This window comes from Bos mutus, chromosome 22 (genome assembly GCF_027580195.1).
Source record: "Bos mutus isolate GX-2022 chromosome 22, NWIPB_WYAK_1.1, whole genome shotgun sequence".
NCBI lineage: Eukaryota > Metazoa > Chordata > Mammalia > Artiodactyla > Bovidae > Bos > Bos mutus.
The window spans coordinates 50,405,420-50,426,781 of NC_091638.1; the positions used below are offsets into that span (position 1 = coordinate 50,405,420).

General features: G+C 39.6%; 1 protein-coding gene across 4 annotated transcripts in view; it reads right to left on the bottom strand.

The window, feature by feature from the left end:
- RBM6 (RNA binding motif protein 6) overlaps positions 1–21,362 on the bottom strand; it is an 89,739-nt gene that overhangs the window by 34,466 nt on the left and 33,911 nt on the right. For 3 of the 4 annotated variants that reach the window (XM_070359901.1, XM_070359902.1, XM_070359904.1), the window contains one exon: positions 16,795–16,868. The exons of the other annotated variant lie outside the window; for it this stretch is intronic. In XM_070359901.1, coding sequence (XP_070216002.1) covers positions 16,795–16,868 — 74 coding nt within the window. The remainder of the gene's footprint in view (positions 1–16,794; positions 16,869–21,362) is intronic. 4 annotated transcript variants of the gene reach the window in all.

Consider the following 21,362-nt stretch of genomic DNA (forward strand, 5'->3'; position numbering starts at 1 on the left):
CACATTCCTAAATAACAAATGGGTCAAAGAAGAAAAATCTCTCAAGAGAACTTTTTTAAATTCGAAACTAAATGAAGCTGAAAACATAACTTTTTGAAATTTGTGGGATGCAGAGAAAAGAAAGCAGTGCTCAGAAGGAAACTTATAGCACTGAATGCACATAATAGGAAAAAATGAAGATCTATAACTTAATAATCTCAACTTCCACCTTCGAAAACTATCAAAAGAACAAGTTAAATCCAAATGAAGCCAAGGAAATAAAAATCAGCGCAGAAATCAACAATACTAAAAACAGAAAATTCATAGAGAAATATCAATGAAACCAACACCTGGGATTTTTAAAATATCACTAAAATGGAAAAATACCTAATCAGACTAAAAATACCTAACCAGACTAAACTATTAACATCAAAAATGAAATGGAGGCCATCAGTATTGATTTCATGGACATTAAAAGGATAACAAAGAAATATTATGAACAATTCCATGACCATAATTTGATAACCTTGATGAAAAAGGACCAATTCCTAGAAAAACACAATTTGCCAAAACTCACACAAGGTGAAAAAGACAATCTGGATAGGCCTATATCTATTGAAGAAATTATAATCTTTAATAATCTTCCCAAACTGAATGCACCAGGCCCTGATGAGTTCACTAATGAAGCCTATCAAACATCTAAGGTAATTATACTAATTTTCTATAATCTCTTCCAGAACACAGAAATAGAGCAAATACTTCCTAATTCATTCTATGCAGCAGTGTGCTGTGCTAAGTCCCCTCAGTCATGTCCAACTCTTTGTGGTCCTATGGACTGATCCTGCCAAGCTCCTCTGATCATGGGATTCTCCAGGCAAGAATACTGAAGTAGGTTGCCATGCTCTCCTCCAGGGGATCTTCCCAACCCAGGGATCAAACCCGCATCTCCTGCAGCTCCTACACTGCAGGCAGATTCTTAACCGCTGAGCCACCATGGAAGCCTTCTGTGCAGCAGACATCACCCTACTATTAAAACTAGACAAAGATATTACATGGAAAGAACCAGTATCACCCATGAATGTAGAAGTAAAAACTGTCAACAAAATACAAGCAAATAAAATTCAATAATGTATCAAAAGAATTATATGTTGTAACCAACTGGTTACAACAAGTATGCAATGCAAGATTGGTTCAACTGAAAAATCAATTAACATAATCCATCATAACAGGCTTAAAAAAATACAGTCATATCAACAGATGCAGAAAAAGCATTTACAAAATTTAACAATCATTCATGATAAAAACTCTCAGCAGAATTAGATGGGAACCTTCTCTACTTGCTAAAGAACAGGGGTGGAGTGAGGGTCGGGGAGAACCTTAGAGCTGGCAAGTAAACTTATGAAAAGATGTTCACATCCTATGTCATTGGAGAAATACAAATTAAAATGAGTTACCACTACCCAGGGCTTTCCAGATGGCTCAGTGGTAAAGAAGCCGCCTGCCGATGCAGGAGATGCCAGAGATGCAGGTTTGATCCCCTGGAAGAGGAAATGGCAACCCATTCCAGTATTCTTTCCTGGAAAATCCCATGGACAGAGGATCCTGGCGGGCTATAATCTGTGGTGTTGCAGAGTTGGACATGACTGAGCGCGCGCATGCACACACACACAAAGAGCCACATAGCTATTAGAATGGTCAAAATCCTGAATACTGACGCCTCCAAATGCTGGCGAGGATAGAATTCTCATTCATTGCTAATGGGAATGCAAAACGCTATAGCCACTGTAGAACACAGTTTGGCAATTTCTTACAAAACTAAAAATACTCTTACCATGAGATCCAGGAATTATGCTCCTTAGTATTACCCAAATGAGTTGAAAACTTATGCCATATAAAAACCTACACATGGATGTATTTTTATAGCAGCTTTATTCATAACTGCCAAAACTTAGAAGCAATTAAGTTGTCCTTCAATGGGTGAATGAATAAACAAGCTGTGGTACATTCAGCCAATAAAGTATTATTCAGAGCTTTAAAAAAAAAGAGCTATCAACCCACAAAAAGACACGGAGGGATCTTCAATCCATATTACTATGTGAAAGAAGCCAATGTGCAAAAAGTTAAATACTATATGATCCCAACAACATGACATTCTGGGAAAAACTTTGGAGACCAAAAAAGGGATTTGTAATCTAGCAACCATTAAGGAAAGGATGAACAGGTAGAGTACAGCAGGTTTTTAAGCCAATGAAACAACTCTGCATGATACTATAATTAGTGATACATGTCATTATAAATTGATCCAAACTCACAAATGTACAGCACCAAGAGTGAACCCTCATGTAAACTATGGACTCTGAGTTGATAATGATGTATCAGTGATTGTGGTAAATGTACCGCAATGGATGGTGAGAAAGGCTGTGGGTGCAAGTGGGGAGGTGGGGTGCTCAATTTTTTGTGTGAATCTAAAACTGCTTTAAAAACAAAGTCTATTCAAAAGGAAAAATCCACTCATTTATCTTTTAAAAAAAAAGATTACTGGAGAAGTTAATGCTCTTCATTTAACTTGCGTTTTCTACTTCTTGTACAGTGAAATGAATAACCACCACACAGAAGAACAGGTGATATGGTGGAGAACTAACCTAACTTGAGAAAACAGTATTTTGAGATATACTCTCAGGCTAAAGACAAAAAAAAACCCCTCTACTCAAATATGGTATTCCACTTTTACAGGGGTATGAATGAACAATTCTGAAACTAATTTATGTATACTCTAGGACTGAGCAAATAAGTCAATATATTGTGGATGAGATCCAGGATTTTTACTTTGGCGAACGTGAACGTGAAAGTGAAGTCGCTCAGTCGTGTCCGACTCTGTGATCCCATGGACTGTAGCCCGCCAGGCTCCTCTGTCCATGGGATTCTCCAGGCAAGAATACTGGAGTGGGTTGCCATTTCCTTCTCCAGGGGATCTTCCCGACCCAGAGATCAAACCCAGGTCTCCCACATTGCTTTAACCTCTGAGCCACCAGGAGGTAAAGCTAGAATGAATGCTGTAATACCGGATTGGAATTGGGGAAGATAACATGATGAAATCATGTTTTTTGTTTTTTTTTTTAAATATATACACAGATAGATATAAAAATGCATATATGTGTATACACATTTTTTAGTTCTGTTCAATAAGTAAAATAAAGGATATAGAATGGTTCATCCTTAAGAGCAGAATTCTAAAAAATGTATAAGAAATGATGGAAACAGAAAATTACCCTTAGACAAAATCTACAGTAGCAACTTTACATGCATGCACTATTAATGGATGCTAAAATTAAGTGAAAAAGGCATGCTAAGAAACAGGATATTTATATAATCTCCTCACAAAGTATATCCTCACAAAATACTTACTAATTACAATTAATTACTAAGTTAATTATACCTCAAATAGTAACTTTACAGTGGTGAAAGCTACAAACACCACCTTAGCCAAGTGGTCTGTTTAGTATCTCTAGTAATAGAACAAAATCACGTGCTATCTGATGACATATAGGGAAAGACACACATCACTCCTGGGGCATTTTTGCTGAAAATGCATAACCTGAACTTAATCACAAGAAAACAGACAAATGCAAACTGAGAAAAGTCCTACAAAATAACTGCCAGTACTTTTCTGAAGTGTCAAGGCCATTAGAGCAAAGGAAGACTAAGGAGCTGTCACAGAGAATCAAAGGAGACGTGTGAAGTTGCTCAGTTGTGTCGGAGTCTTTGCAACCCTTTAGACTGTAGCCTGCCAGGGTCCTTGGTCCATGGGATTTTTCAGGCAAGAATACTGGAGTAGGTAGCCAATTCCTCCTCCAGGGGATCTTCCTGACTCAAGGTTTGAACCCATGTCTCCTGTGTCTCCTGCATTGCAGGAGGATTCTTTACCGCTGAGCCATCAGGGAAGCCCCATAAAAGGACATACCACAACTCAATACAACATGTGATCCTGGATTGCATCCTAAGCTAGAAAAATGACATTAGGGGATGACTGGCAAGATCTGAAAAGTTCGTTATATTCAGTTCAGTTCAGTCACTCAGTCGTGTCCAACTCTTTGCGACCCCATGAATTGCAGCACACCAGGCCTCCCTGTCCATCACTAACTCCCGGAGTTCACTCAGACTCACGTCCATCGAGTCAGTGATGCCATCCAGCCATCTCATCCCTTCTCCTCCTGCCCCCAATCCCTCCCAGCATCAGAGTCTTTTCCAATGAATCAACTCTTCGCACGAGGAGGCCAAAGTACTGGAGTTTCAGCTTTAGCATCATTATGCTAACAATGATTTTGATGACTACACTATGAAATGTTGGAGTGAAGAGTATTGGTCTTCTTTCTACTATTTTTGTACCCCCTTTAAAGTCTGCGATTATTCCAAAATGAAAAGTCTTGAAAATAAAACATGCTTAAACAGCCTCCTACTACTAGACTATATGGAGACATGTCCATTTCATTCATTAAAAGGCATATACCATCTAGTCCAGGGTCGTACACATAGAAGTGCTCAGTATTTGCCACCCTAACCAAAGCTAAAATGAGTTGCTTCTGATATATCCAATGTGACTCCAGATAGACCAACAGTTTTCATAGCATGGTATGTCCCATTTACAATAAAATGGTATTAAAATAAAATACATACAGTACATGAATCTTTTGAGTCTCTATAACTACTTCGACATGCTGGCTCCAGGTAGAAGGCTCCAGGAAACCTTTCAAAATACAGTCAAGGGAAAAGTTGATCCAAAGACTTCTAATATTTAATACACTATAACCAAGAGCTATGAAAATCAGCACTCACATTTTAAATTTTCCCTGGAAAAATGACAGTGAAATACAATCTATTTAAGGAATTCTCAACTTTCTGGTTATTTGAGTAGTAATTGCTGCTTTTTGGTCTAATGCCAACTAGCATACAGTCCCTCTTTGTGTATCAGGCATCCAAATGCCAGCTCTCCTACCATATAACCCTGCAATCCTACTCCTGGGCATATATCTGGAGAAAAACATAATCTGAAAGGATATATGCACCCCAATGTTCATCATAGCCCTGTTTACAATAGGCAATACACAGAAGCAACCTACATGTCCATTGACAGAGGAATGAATAAAGAAGATGTGGTACATACACACATCTGGAATAGTGTGTGTAATGGGATATTACTCAGCCATTAAAAAGAATGAAATAATGCCATTTGCAGCAACATGGATGGACCACAAGAGTCTCCTACCAAGTGAAGTAAGTTAGAGAAGGAAAGTATCATATGATATCCCTTATATGTGGAATCTAAAAAGAAATGATACAAATGAACTTGCTTACAAAACTGACTCACAGACTTAGAAAAATTAGCTTATGGCTCCCAGAAGGGAAGGGATAGTTAGGGAGTTTGGGAAGGTCATGTACATACTGCTATATTCAAAATGGATAACCAATAAAGACCTACTGTATAGCACATGGAACTTGGTTCAATGTTATGTGCCAATGTGGATGGGAGGGGAGTCTGGGGGAGAATGAATACATGTATGTGTATGGCTGAGTCCCTTCGCTCTTCACCTGAAACTACCACAACATTGTTAATCAGCTGTACCTCAAAACAAAATAAAAAGCTTGGAGTTTGGGGAAAAAAAAAAAATGCCAGCTCTCTCATGGGGGAAAACATTTGTTCTTTTTGTATTGTTTTTAAAGACCTTCAAAAACCTTAGAGTGTGCAGGAGTGCAAGATTTGAATCTGGCCCTATTTCCCATCCTCCAAATCTAAACCCCAAGCTCAGTCCTGCCCAGCAGCGAACCCTCTTGGAAGCACAGACAACATATCTTAAGCCCTTATCACCTTACAAAGCAACCACTCAACCCACCAAAACTACATATTACTCTCTCCAACCAAAGAGTACCTCCAACCACCAAGTTAGGGAGTGTGATAGGGAGGTTAAATTCAGTGATGCCTCTTCAAGAGAAAAGTGTAAATCACTCAGTTGTGACTCTTTGCAACCCTATAGACTGCAGCCCGCCAGGCTCTTCTGTTCATGGAATTCTCCAGTTAAGAACAGTGGAGTGGGTTGCCATGCCCTTCTCCAGGGGATCTTCCCAACCCAGGGGATTGAACCTGGGTCTCTGGCATTGTGGATGGATTCTTTACCATCTGAGCCACCAGGGAAACATTCAAAAATCTCTGCATTCAAATTTGGTAAAATGTTAACATTTGAGGAATCTGGGTACAAAGCACACAGGAATTCTTCGTATTATTTTTGCAACTTATCTTTAAGTCTGAAATAATTTTATTTCTAATTTAAATGTATCCCTGAATAGGAATCTTAACGATTATGGTTGCATGACTTGGTAAATTTATTAAAAATTACTGAATTATACATTTAAAATGGATGAATTTTATGATACTTAAATTACGAAAATAATAATTTTTTTCCTTCAAAGAAAAAAAAGGACCTCTGTATTCCTCTGGTACTAGAGGTCAAAGACGACAGCCACAGTGTCAATATTGCCAAAAGGAAGCCTCTGAGAAAGATATATATATATACAGGGAGGGCATAGCCTCACCAGTGATTTGGCCTTCTCTACCCCCACACCTCAATTTTGAGCTTTGGTTAACAATTCCAGGAAACGAAGAAAGATCCACATTGGTACCTACAAAGCATCTAGTTAAAGGAATATCACCTTAAAAAAAAAATTTCCAAATGGCCTTTTGGGGTTTTTTTTTTTTACATGGCTTGCAGGATCTTAGTTCCTGGACCAGGGAACGAACTCGCATCCTCGGCAGTGAAAAATGCCAAGTCCTAACCACTGGACCACCAAGGAATTCCCTTTCCCTTTATTTCTGTGTGGATACTAAAAAGAAAGCCCACTTGACTGTATTGAGCAACTACTGTGCACAAGCCTAACAGCCACTTCAAATGTGGCTTGTTACCAATTGAATCCATCACCTTTCAGACTTTAAGTTTAAATGTTCTTCTATGGTATGTAGATACCGTTAACAAAGAAATTCTTCATACATTTTAAGATCAAAGTTTTAAATCTCTAGCTTTCAGACAAACTGACACACTACTTTTTTGGGGGGGGTGGGTAAGTGAATCCGTATTTTATTTTAGACCTGGATTCATTTCTATCGGGCTGGGAGCCTGAACTAATTTCCAAGCAAATTTTAAAGACTTTTTTAAAAACTTCATACACCATAAAATTCACTCTTTCATAGGACCTTGTACAATTCAACGAGTTTTAGTATATTCACAAGGTTGGTCAACCATCACCACCATCTAATACTAGAACCCTTTTACCACCTCAAAAAGAGACCCCATTACCCATTAGCAGTCACTCACTCTTCCCTCTTGCTTTCCCCCTCTTTAAGTGCCTGGTAACCAATTATCACTATGCCAAAGCCTTTGACTGTGTGGATCACTATAAACTGTGGAAAATTCTGAAAGAGATGGGAATACCAGACCACCAGACCTGCCTCTTGAGAAACCTATATGCAGGTCAGAGAGCAACAGTTAAAACTGGCCATGGAACAACAGACTGGTTCCAAATAGGAAAAGGAGTATGTCAAGGCTGTATATTGTCACCCTGCTTATTTAACTTATATGCAGAGTACATCATGAGAAATGCTGGGCTGGAAGAAGGACAAGCTGGAATCAAGATTGCCAGGAGAAATATCAATAACCTCAGATATGCAGACAACACAACCCTTATGGCAGAAAGTGAAGAGAAACTAAAAAGCTTCTTGATGAAAGTGAAAGAGAAGAGTGAAAAAGTTGGCTTAAACCTCAACATTCAGAAAACTAACATCATGGCATCCGGTCCCATCACTTCATGGCAAATAGATGGGGAAACAGTGGAAACAGTGTCAGACTTTATTTTTCTGCGCTCCAAAATCACTGCAAATGGTGATCGCAGCCATGAAATTAAAAGACGCTTACTCCTTGGAAGGAAAGTTATCACCAACCTAGATAGCATATTCAAAAGCAGAGACATTACTTTGCCAACAAAGGTCCATCTAGTCAAGGCTATGGTTTTTCCAGTAGTCATGTATGGATGTGAGAGTTGGACTGTGAAGAAAGCTGAGCGTGGAAGAACTGATGCTTTTGAACTGTGGTGTTGGAGAAGACTCTTGAGAGTCCCTTGGACTGCAAGGAGATCCAACCAGTCAATCCTAAAGGAGATCAGTCCTGCGTGTTCACTGGAAGGACTGATGCTGAAGCTGAAACTCCAATACTTTGGCCACCTCATGCGAAGAGTTGACTTATTGGAAAAGATCCTGATGCTGGGAAGGATTGGGGGCAGGAGGAGAAGGGGACGACAGAGGATGAGATGGCTGAATGGCATCACTGACTCAATGGACATGAGTTTGTGTAGGCTCCGGGAGTTGGTGACGGACAGGGAGGCCTGGCATGCTGCGATGATTCATGGTGTTGCAAAGAGTCGGACACGACTGAGTGATCGAACTAAACCAATTATCTACTTTCCATGATAACACTTCTTTTTCTTCTTTATATTTTCCTTTGGAAACAGCATTTATACAGACAAAATACAAATTTCATTTGGTCATAGATTCTAGTAAAATAAAATTAGTATACAAAATTAGCACCACTAATGTCACCATATGAAATTAAAGATAATTATTAACTTGGATGTTTATCCATGACTACCAAAGTCACATCAATACTCTTAACAAGAAATGTGTATATATTATATATAATACATATTAAATAGGTACATATTTATGTATCTAGCTCACATACAAATGAGCGAGATGGTAGAATGACAACATCTGAACCCTTAGCCCTGTGGAGAATGAAACACAAAGATGCATAATAACCTCCAAGGTCAACTTGAGTGAAGAAGACACCTAATAAACATTTGATGCCAGCTGCAGCCTAAGTGAGTCAGTCCTATGCAAAACTACCAGCATTGCTAGATTCAGAAATAAGGCTTTCCACTGTGGGATGCTGGGATGGCCATGGTCCTCTGCCCTCACATGCCTGTGCACTTGTCCCTCAGATGCTGTCATGACAGGTGCTACCCAGCTTCTTTTACTTTCAGTCCAGACACCCAAGTTTCACGGAAGAGACACTGGACAACAGCACCGCACGAACTGGCTGTCAATGAACTGGCTGCCACTCAAAGCAATGCTACTTTTTAGGCATCTCTGAGTCCCAGGAGGTGGATTAGCAGCCAAGAGAAAGCCAGGCAACCAAGTACAGTTCAGTGTTATAGAATCACTCTGTACTACTGAATATGTACCAGGTGCTTCACATACATTACATGTTGAAATCTCACAACAGCTCTGAGGTACGTACTGTGATTATTCCTCCATTTTATGGACAAGGAAAACAAAACAGCTAGGAAGTGATGAAGCTGGAATCTTAAACCTATCTGTGCTCCTAACACTATGCTGTCTGGAGGTTTACAAAGTCATAAACCAAAGCTGTAACCAAGACCACAGACAGTCTGTGCCTCTGTGCAATCCCTGAACTACATAATTAGAATTATACATATTCTGCTTTTTTTTTTCAGTAACTGTCTTCAATCAAGTTCCAAAATTAGCACTTTGCACAATCTCATTTTTATAAAAAAGTCAAACATCAACTAAAATTACAAGCTGAATGAAATAGGACAACGTCAAAGTACAAGGTTAAAACATACATGCACATTTCCAATTTAGAACAAATCAGGAACTAAATTACTTCAATTCACAGAAATGAACCATGAAATATGTATAACAAAAATAATTATAAACTTCCTCATAGGAGATACATTAGAAATTCCCCTTAAAACTGCCAAATGATAAGTGTTTACTTCTCAAATTCAAGAACACTAAATTGAATCCAATTTAGAGCACCTTTTACAATAATTGAAGAAAGTCTGAGATATGGCAACGCCAGGGGCTAGTTATAAGAGTTTAGGGTTTTCAAGTCACAGGCTAGATTTCCATTGTGGTCTAACTTTACTTCATACTCCACGGAAGGTACGTTTCTTGCCCTTTCTCTCGAGAGAACTGGTGATCTGAACATTGAGGCAGTAGAAACTCTTAGAGAGACCTGGAAGCAATATGCTGAAAATCAGTCCCAGTCAACAGGCTAAATAAGAAGCATTGCTGATGTAAAAACAATCCCCTGGGCACTGCCCCCAAATCCTTTTTTAACCATATATGCCATGAAGCCAAGACTGGAGTTGCTGCAACTTCAGGACTTTCTTGTTCCAGTCAGATGAGAAGCTGTCGTGTTAATAACAAATAAACACTCAATGTTCACGCATGCCAGGCTCAGTTCTAACCACCTTACAGGCATTAACTCATTCAATTCCTAGAAGGATGAGAGGACACTAAGACACAGAGATGTTGTGTTAGGCCACTTGCCCAAGTTACACAGTAGAAGGTGACAAGAGCTGGGAAACAACCCCAAGCAGTCTGCCTCCGTGTATTTACCCACTGAGCAGGTCAGATGGAGAAGAGTCCATGTATTTAACTACTACGATATATTGCTTGGTGCCCAGCCAAGACTCAAATTACTGGACAGATAACCAAACTGCATAATCAGATCACCAATCCTTAAAATCATTTTTGATTTTCCTGAATACCCCAACTCTTCAAAGAGGGAGAATCTTCAATAATTGTCAATTTACAAAAGAATGACATGACTCAAGCCACAAGTTATACAGCTGAGTTCTGGCCAGAATGCCACATTCTTTTCAGTGAAATAGTTTTAGCATGAGGGTTTAGGCAACATCACAGCCTTGCAGGAATTTATAAAGACTCTTATTTTTTTGTTACCTGGAAAGCACACAATTTAAGTATTAAAATGTTTCATACAATATTGCTACCAACCTAAAGAAGATTTTTAAAAAAAAACTGGGTTTTTGCTCATTTTTTCCATCATGGTCTCAGAACAGTCTTCCCATCCCCCAAAACTAAGCTTTTCCCATTCATCTCATTTCAGGGAACAGATTCCACTTAAGATTTGGCTTCCTTCACATACCTTCAGAAATACCCTGGCTATTCTGGTATCTACAAAAGCTCAAACTCTCTTAAGTTTGTTGACACAAAAAAACACTCATAAAACTTCATGTATTCTACAGCCTTCATCCCACGTACGAGCATAAGCCAGCGTCTTAAGGAATTTTCATGTTAGATGATAACAGCATTCTTTTCCTTGCACTTTATAAAATCAGGCTGATACTGTCATGTAGCCAAGTCATCTCTGGCTAAAGAAGGCCACTGATGCTAGGAAAGTTGAGTAAAAACTCCAGAAATAACTTCTCCCAGAGCCCTGTAAGGGCATTTTAGTGACTGGTTGGTTGAACAGAAATAGTCAACAAACATCAACCTGCAAATTTGAGAGAATAAAATGCTGCAGACCAAATGACAACGGTTTGAGAGTGCAAGTATAACTGGGCAACCACTGACACAGATATTCTACCACAATGCTTCTTACTCACCTCTCCAGGTCCCAGTGCAATGGCACACACAGGAGGTAACAGTAACCCTCAATCCCCAGGGACCTGGACAATAAAGAAAGCCAAGGGCATATGATACTGCTAGAAATACCTTTCCCGGGGGGGATGGTATAAAATGCTCTGCTCCTCAGTGTTTGCTGGCTTTCCAGTTCTCCTACACAGAGATGGTAGGAGTTGACAGAACTCTGCGGGAAGTTATTTTCTAGACAGATGGCTGTTGGCTAAGAGCTGCCCTGATAAGTCCCCTTGGCCACCATGCTCAGTATTGCTGCAGAGCATCCTGTTAGTTTGACGTTTCCATTAAGGCACTGGGAAAGAGCTGGAGCGGCCTCAGTCATCATCCTGAACCTCACTACGTACACATACCCAACAATACCTGAGAAAGCAAGCTAGCAGAAGGCTTCTTTATCCCCTTCCCCCAGACCTGTAAGTATCAGTCTATGAAAAATAAGACACTTCACACTGAGTCAGATAGCAAAGAGTTATAAAAAATTCAATCCAAATCATCTCATAGAAACCTCCTCAGAAACACACATACAGACTACTCAGAGGTGCCCTGAAGATAGTGACTCAGAATCCATACTGATTTGGTCTATAAGCAAAACTTGGAAGGAAGGAGAAGAGATGAATAGACATCTTTTACAAACACTTCCTCCTAACCCTAAGGACTTCTTCCCCCACAGTCTTATGGCTCTCATAAGATTTTGAACTGCTATGTCACTGGGAGCTTAATCCACATCTATTACCTTAAAGAATATCCATATATGAAATTTTTTTCCCAAAATATGGTTGGAAATTATTTGACATGAAGAAGAGGAAGAGGAGGATGAGATGACAGTCTAGTTGCAAATGCTTACTAGATACCAGACACTATGGTTAAGTATTCTGTATACATTATTCACCAAGAGTCACTACTCAAATGCCAAGTTATTCTTCAAGTTTCCCTAACCACTTCATCTAAAACTGCCCTCATATGCATTCTCTTAATACCCTGCTTCAGTATCTTTATAGCATTTAGCACTATCATATATTATTTTAAATTTGTCTACTTGTGCATGCTCTGACTTCTATAACTAAAACAGAAGTTATATGTGTCTTGTTTACTGCAGCGTTTCCAGCATCCAGAAAGGTACTTGCTACACAGCAGGCACTCGTGAACTCAAGATTTCATTGAATCTGCTCCAGAGTCCCCTGAGGTACAAGTAACAGAGGGAACTGAAGCCAAGGGAGATTAAGCAATTTGCCAGAGACAACCCAGCTAGGAAGTAACATTATCTGACCACAGAAGCTACACTCTTCTTTTTCTTATAGAAATGATTTGTACACATCTGAATCATGGTGAAATGAAAATGAAAGTCACTCAGTCATGTCTGACTCTTGGGATTCTCTAGGCCAGAATACTGGAGTAGGTAGCCTTTCCCATCTCCAGGGGATATTCCCAACCCAGGGATCAAGCCCAGGTCTCCCACATTGCAAGCGGATTCTTTACCAACTGAGCTATCAGGGAAGCCCTGAGTTGTGGTAAAGGTTATTTAAAAAAAGATACTGATCGTATCATGAAGTCTAAGCAGTTCAGTGAGAAGACTCTACTACATGGCAGTATTAGCAGGGTGACCTCTGCCCATGACTAGGGGAGAATAAAAATCTAGGAAATGGGATCATCTGGATAAGAACATCAGTTCAGTTCATTTCAGTTCAGTCGCTCAGTCGTGTCCGACTCTTTGCAACCCCATGAATCACAGCACACCAGGCCTCCTTGTCCATCACCAACTCCCGGAGTTCACTCAAACTCATGTCCATTGAGTCGGTGATGCCATCCAGCCATCTCATCCTCTGTCGTCCCCTTCTCCTCCTGCCCCCAATCCCTCCCAGCATCAGGCTCTTTTCCAATGAGTCAACTCTTCGCATCAGATGGCCAAAGTATTGGAGTTTCAGCTTCAACATCACTCCTTCCAATGATCACCCAGGACTGATCTCCTTGAGAATGGACTGGTTGGATCTCCTTGCAGTCCAAGGGACTCTCAACAGTCTTCTCCAACACCACAGTTCAAAAGCATCAGTTCTTTGGTGCTCAGCTTTCTTCACAGTCCAACTCTTACATCCATACATGACTACTGGAAAAACCATAGCCTTGACTAGACGGACCTTTGTCGGCAAAGTAATATCTCTGCTTTTCAATATGTTATCTAGGTTGGTCATAACTTTCCTGCTAAGGAGTAAGCGTCTTTTAATTTCCTGGCTGCAATCACCATCTGCAGTGATTTTGGAGCCCCCCAAAACAAAGTCTGACACTGTTTCCACTGTTTCCCTATCTATTTCCCATGAAGTGATGGGACCAGATGCCATAATCTTAGTTTTCTGAATGTTGAGCTTTAAGCCAACTTTTTCACTCTCCTCTTTCACTTTCATCAAGAGGCTTTTTAGTTCCTCTTCACTTTCTGCCATAAGCGTGGTGTCATCAGCATATCTGAGGTTATTGATATTTCTCCTGGCAATCTTGATTCCAGCTTGTGCTTCTTCCAGCCCAGCATTTCTCATGATGTACTCTGCATATAAGTTAAATAAGCAGGGTGACAATATACAGCCTTGACGTACTCCTTTTCCTATTTGGAACCAGTCTGTTGTTCCATGGCCAGTTTTAACTGCTGCTTCCTGACCTGCATGTAGGTTTCTCAAGAGGCAGGTCAGATGGTCTAGTATTCCCATCTCTTTCAGAATTTTTCCACAGTTTATAGTGATCCACACAGTCAAAGGCTTTGGCATAATGAATAAAGCAGAAATAGATGTTTTTCTGGAACTCTCTTGCTTTTTTGATGCTCGTCCAAGGTAAGGAGCAGCAGCTGTGCTTTGCTGGAGCAGCCATGAAGAGATACCCCACGTCCAAGGTAAGAGAAACCCTAGTAAGACGGTAGGTGTTGTGAGAGGCATCAGAGGGCAGACGCACAAACCATAATCACAGGATAAGAACATAGCAATGTCTTATTAAGAAATAACTCTAGTGAACACTGAAAATGTTACCAGACAGAAATTTGGAGTTTGTCTGAGAGGACACTCTGCTGCTGCTGCTGCTGCGTCGCTTCAGTCGTGTCCGACTCTGTGCGACCCCATAGACAGCAGCCAACCAGGCTTCCCGTCCCTGGGATTCTCCAGGCAAGAACACTGGAGTGGGTTGCCATTTCCTTCTCCAATGCATGAAAGTGAAAAGTGAAAGTGAAGTCGCTCAGTCGTGTCCGACTCTAGCAACCCTATGAACTGCAGCCCACCAGGCTCCTCCGTCCATGGGATTCTCCAAGCAAAAGTACTGCAGTGGGGTGCCATTGCCTCTATGCAATTCATAAATACTATATAATCTCTGTCATCTTTCTTAGTCTGAGATTATAAGCTCTTAGAAGACAGAGCCTATCTCTTACTTATTCTCCTGCACAGAGTAATGTATGGTACCCTAAGCGTGAGGATGGCTACCCATCAAAACAATCTATTTCATTTAAAAAATTCTGGCCTTGCTCTTGTTTTATTCTGGTGTACCATTCACTGGGCAAGGGTCATTAATGCAGGATCTAGGAGTCCTAACAGTGTTCAAAGAATGTGTAAGAAGGGTGGGGGGAGAGATGTCTATAGGCCTCACCCACTTGACACAGCTTATGTAAATGAACATTTTTCCAGATGTGGCTCTAACAGAAATCCAGCATAAGGATAATCCTTATTTTTAAAGAAGCCTACCCTAGTTTTACATGACATCACTCTTTAGGAGGCTGGATACTTTAGATAGATAGGATTTTGGGTAGGGATAGAGGGAAGAGGCAGTTAAGACACAATATTGTTATTTTTTCAGATTAATCAGCTATGATAAAAAGCAACACCCCTCTAAGAGAAACACACAGTTGGGAGAATGGCACAAAAGAAATGGCAACTGCTATGGCTTGCCAGTTCTGTTTCTACCACTCACAGTATTTAGCACAGTGGTAAAGGATTTAAAAGTTACTCACTGATAGAAACAAAATACTTATGGGTTCTCAAATTAGCACAGATTGTTAGAATGGAATCAACCGTAAGTATACAGACTAGAACTTTTATTCTTCTCTCCAAATATTGGCAGGTAGCATTTTCTGGCACATAATTAGCATCTGTTAAATGACTAGCTCAATGATGGACACTGAACAAATCAAACAAGAACTCTGTCAAGGGGATACAGCCTTAATCCACTTATTGTCTAAGGATCTAGAAGTATTTACATCACTAACAACAGGAACAGATACATCAGGTTTCTTCTAATTACTTCTTGATCCCAAAAGATTTAGTTATGTCATCCTCATTGACATAAGGGGAGAATATGGTCAAAGAAGGGAAAAAGTGAAGTGTAATGAGCCATGCTGAATGGAACAAAGCTGATGAGAGGGCATTAGGCTATGAAAGAGGAAGAGTTCTCATGCAATACTAGTATGCCCTGGCAGAGCCTTCTTTTAAGATTCTGGGTACATCACAATCACAGTGTTAAGCACAGGCAGTGGGTATGTAAAAATCAAATTATATCACTAAGCTTCTTTCTCCCACTTCACAGATGGAGGAACTAAGACATCACAATGAAAACAACTTTCCCAAGGAAGTATGACGACAAGAAGAATTCTACCCATTTCATATTCCCCCCCAAAACTATCAAGCAGGGTTCAGTTAAAGACCCAGATGATAGTCCTATGTGGCAAGCTAAATACATCTAGGTGTTTCAAACATAAGGTAAGTACAGATTTCAATTCACCAGCTCAAACTATAATGCAGCTAGGAACTCGAGTACGGAACTCCAATTTGTAAAGAACAATGATGAATGCAGAAGACCCCTACAATCAACCGGTCTCTTCTCCCCAGCGGCCCTCTTGCAAAAGTAGCACATGCAGGCAGGACCTGACTGCCACAGGACTTGCCATTGGTAGTCTTCACCCGAGGTCTGGGTACAAGTACTGACCTAAAATTCCTGTGCCAGGAAGTTCCTTGAGATCACAGACAGGCAAGGATCGTTTTTTTGCATCTGGATCCCAAGCTCAGTCACACTCTGAAGGGAAGAACTCCAGACCTGTCATTTTTTTCCACCTACTGTCTTTGGAAAATGATCCAATGACAACTGAATGCGTTTCTAAAATACACTCTGTGCCCATTAAATTTACTAGAGAAACTTCCTCAGCCTCTTTTAAAGTTTCTCTTGGTTGGAATGTGGAATGCTCTAAGTATAGATTTCTGGTACCTTTCCAAAGTTTGATCATTTGAAGCCCTCCCTCCCAACTCATGAAAAATATATCCTTTCAGCATCATTTGACCGAAGTATAAAGCAACCTGGTTGGCCTCCATGCATCCGATGGCATCTTCCAAGAGTGAAAACTCCACGCAGACATAGCCATAGTCGTAACCTGGGGACAGCATTTAAATACAGACGGGAGTGGTGTTAGTGCCTTGAAAACACAAAAGACACACTTAAATCCCCTGTTTCCGAACCCCTTAAACACAAGCCCTCCCAATGGCCCCTCCCTCCCAAGCAGAAAAAAGTACTGCTACCCCAAACAGAAAAAAGTACTGAAGGAAAAGTCTGGATGTTTCTGGATTTAGAGAGTCATTCCAAAATGGCCTTTTCTATTAACCAAGAAGATCCTCTGCCCTCTTTAGCACTGATGATCTGGTGAGGGTATCCCAGAATTGGGTAATCCCACAGAAAGTTCAAAGGGGGACCCGAAACATTGTAACCACAGGCTGAGTCTTCTGGAAAAACAAAGTCAATAAGAATAGGAAAGTATCTGGAAAAAAAAACAATGTATCCCAAAACAGGAAGGAGAAGCAATTATCCAAAAGCTATGCTAATAGTCACCACTTTTCAAGCAGAAACCACCTTCAAAGACTGAAGTGCTGACAGACTGAGGCAACTATTCTGTTTGGACACCACAGGAAGCTTCTGGTTGGCAGGGGACAGACCATATCAGGTCGTCTTTTTTTTTTTCCTTGTTTCAACTCAAGTCATAAACCAGCTAAAATCTTTATGAAAGGAAGAAGGTGTAAAAGCATAAATAAGTACAAACAGCTGGGTCCAAAATTGTGCTTATGCACAAAGCTCAGGTAGGCTGGGGAGAGACAGGAGTTGTTAGTAATCAATACATGTTAAAGAATCAAACATACCATCAGACTACAAGACTCTTCACCTTTTTCCTGAAAACAGTCATCGTGGACACTCATGACCCATGAAACAGGAAGTCATGGGATTTACAAATCGATACACTCTAATACTAACCCATCCTATAATTTCCTTGATACTGCCACCATATGACTACAATACGCCTGTTAATGCAATGCTCCTCAAATGGCTTCCATACTTCCTCTACTGCCTCACAGGATAAAGAAGCTCATCTTTAGGAGTGACACTGTGCAGATGCAACAGCAAGAAAAAGACGTGATATGTTCAGATGAGAAATAAAACTCAGGGAAAGAGAAACCACGTGAAACCTAGGTCAATTCTGAGCACAAAGTATATATAATAATAGGAAACTGGTATCATTGGATCAAGGTAATAAAGGCCACACACACACACACACACACAAAGCCAATAAAACTAGGGCAATAGAAAATAGAACTTAAAAACAGGCCAAATTTGGTGAAATGGGTTGGATTCCTTGTCACAAGAAATGAATAGCCTGAAATGTTTTATTATGACAGCAAAGCTGTGACTTTAGGTTTGTTAAATACTTCAAGTTCATTACAAAATGTTACAATGGTGCAATTTGATTCTTGCTTTGCATTTTGGGAAATAACCAGGAAGAAAAGAAAGCTACTAGAAATCTCAGCACCACCATCCATGGACAGAGACTTTCTACCTGTATTTTACAGCTTTGACCAACACAAACTAGAACTCCTAAAATCTCTATTTAAACTTACCACAACAAAATCAGTTTCCTCTGATTAGTAACTATTTGAATAAATGAAACTAAGTTAAAAAGAAACAGTATATGCATTTGTCTATATCCTATTCTAACAGCAGAAATTGTTTTGTTATGTAATTCCTTTCAAGTGGACTTTCTTAAATTCAGTGACCATCTCACACATAAAACACTCTGCTTTTTATAAAGGGCTCTGAATGTTCTTGGGAAACACTGCAGAATAGAAGCAACTAAGGTGCGTTTTCTCATGAAGTTATCTACTGTAAACATTCAAATGCATGTCCACAATCAGAAAGGGGCAGCCGTGGAACAAGCATTCTCTCAAGTGTGTTGATTACCTCAACAGAACATTATCAAAAGAGTATCCACGTGTGTGGAAAGCAAACCCTCTTCATAGCTACCAAAATGAAAAACACAGAGAACTGACACCAAATTGGTCTAGTCCTGAGTCTCCTTTCTGTTCTTAAAAAAGTAACTACAGTGGCCCAGAGGAGCACACAGAATCTGTGTATAGAAAAAGAAAGGGTTCATGACAACACAGTTTGCTCAAGGACAGACTTTGATAATAATGTCACTGGAAGGAAAAGATAGTCTAGAGGAGACATAAGGGATATCTAATAGCACCTCTATACAATCCTGAGATACTCCATGTTGACAATGTACTTTAGATATAGTATTAAATTCACAAGTCCAACACTCAAATTCCTCTGCCTGAAACTTTGGCTGTTAGACAAAAACAGAAATTTAGTTTAGGGAATTTCCTGGTAGTCCAGTGGTTAAGATTCAGCACTCTTACTGCTAGGATCTGGGTTCAATCCCAGAGAGAACCAAGATTCTGTAAGCAGTGTAGTACAGTCAAAAGAGAAAGAAGAAAAAATATTTAATACTTAAAATTTTAAAAATAAATAAAAACTTAAAAGTACCCAATCTTGATCCAAGTCACTTTGTGTGTCCAAGACTCATAGTTGTACTAGAGGATTTTCATAAACTGCCAAAACCTGTGATGATACCAAGTAATACACACTCAGCCCTTCTTGGTACAAAGCTGTATTCTAAACATTTTACATATATAGTTAATCCTCACAAGACTATCATATAACATAAAGATTATTAACTTCATTTTACCCATCAAGGGGAAGCAGTCAAAGAAAGAATAAGTAATTTGCTCAAAATCATCTCAATGGTAAGCAGCAATACAAAGTTTCAAACCCTGGCAGTCCAGACTGAAACGAGTGCTATTAATCACTGCACTGTATTAAGTTAACCTGACTTCTAAACTCTACGGAGCCCAATTACAGAAAGGATCCCACAAGTCTGAGCACAGATAAGACTATGCCTATGGTTAAGAAATACTAAAATTTGAGCACAACAGATATTCTGAAATGTCTATGGCAGAACCATTATTGTAAGTGGGCCCGAGTGTGCAAGTTACAAGGCATTCACTCTCTTGAATTGAATATAATGGCTATCAAAATTCTTTTGAAAAGACAAAAAACCCAAAAGTCCTGTTGTGAATGATGATTATAAAAATTACAATGTAAGATACTTGATCTAGTATGTTGAAATATAGTATTTTAAGAACTTTAAAAATGAAACCAATTATATATTATAAACTGTGTACAGAAAAAAGGACTGGAATTAAATACAATGAAGTTGCATCTAACTCAGAGGTTAGAGACCAAAGTCTGCATAGGAGATGAAAACCAAGCTCTGCTGATATACTCGAACACCTGAAGGTGAAGAACATACCATCTCTCAATATAGGTTAAGTCCAGCACTGACAGTTTTTCCTCCAGCGTAGTAAGAGATCACTTTTCTTTTGGCTGCCACCAGATGAAGAGGTTGGCTTGCGTGTAAGGGCCATAATGTATGAAAAGCATATCACTTTAAATGACAGAATCACAGCCAGAACAGTGAATGCTCACACTCAGAGGAAACTGGAGAGACCACTTGAAGCCACAGCCAGGTCACACCCCCACCTCTCTTGCTCACTCCATGAGAGGGAAGATGGGGTCCGTGTGGGGCAAGGGAGAGGGGTTGAGCAAGCACAGGTGAATATACACAAATTTGAAAATAATGTAATGTGACACAACTGTACATGAAAATGTTTGCAGTGGTTGTATTGTTATATTGAGATAATTGGGATTTTTTTTTCTTTAGTTTACAAATGTAATTTTACAATTCACAGAAAAGTTCTAGTAGACAAAGATGACGCTCTACTTGGAGACCTAACTGTTCTGAAGACCACCAACCAATCTTACATTCAGAATTGCTAGGAACCATCTGGAATCATCAAGATGGTAAACTCAGTGTTAACAACCCCACAGACAGATTCTGACTTAGAAAGAGTAATAAAGTCTCTATCATCTTTTCCTCCTCAGTCACATGCTGGGAAGAAATTTGGTGGGCTGGTGGGTTTTTGTGGCTTATTTAGATGACTATTAAAAAGCATATCTTACTCCATTTTCTAACCTAAATGTATATATTTCTCATAGAAATGTAAATGCTTCTTAGATTTTTTTTCAATGCTGAGACGGATGAGAACAAAGCAAAGGAAAGAAATCTATAAAGGTAACATTAAATTTTCAGTTCTTTCCATCTTCATTAACCATGTGATTGCCTGTTACCCCAAAAAGTATCTGTGATAAAAGCTAACAGGTGCTTAGGGGAAAGCGAGATACAGAAAACAAAGCCCTGATAAGTAATATCCAAACCCAGAATTAATTCTTTAGTCTCTGCCCCTAGAAAAGTTGACTCAGTGATGCTAGCAAACATAGCTCTTGACCATTCAAGACAACTCTTAGTCTAAACCAAGCCCAACTTTCCTAATACTTATACACCAAGATTTTGAATTATGCAAATGAGATGAGCAGCCCTATATTCAAACTGATCTAGAAAAACCCAACTAAACATTAACAAGTCCAGTTGAATTGCCCATTAGGAGAGTACTGGTTGACTAGGAAGCAGCCCAGAATGTACATA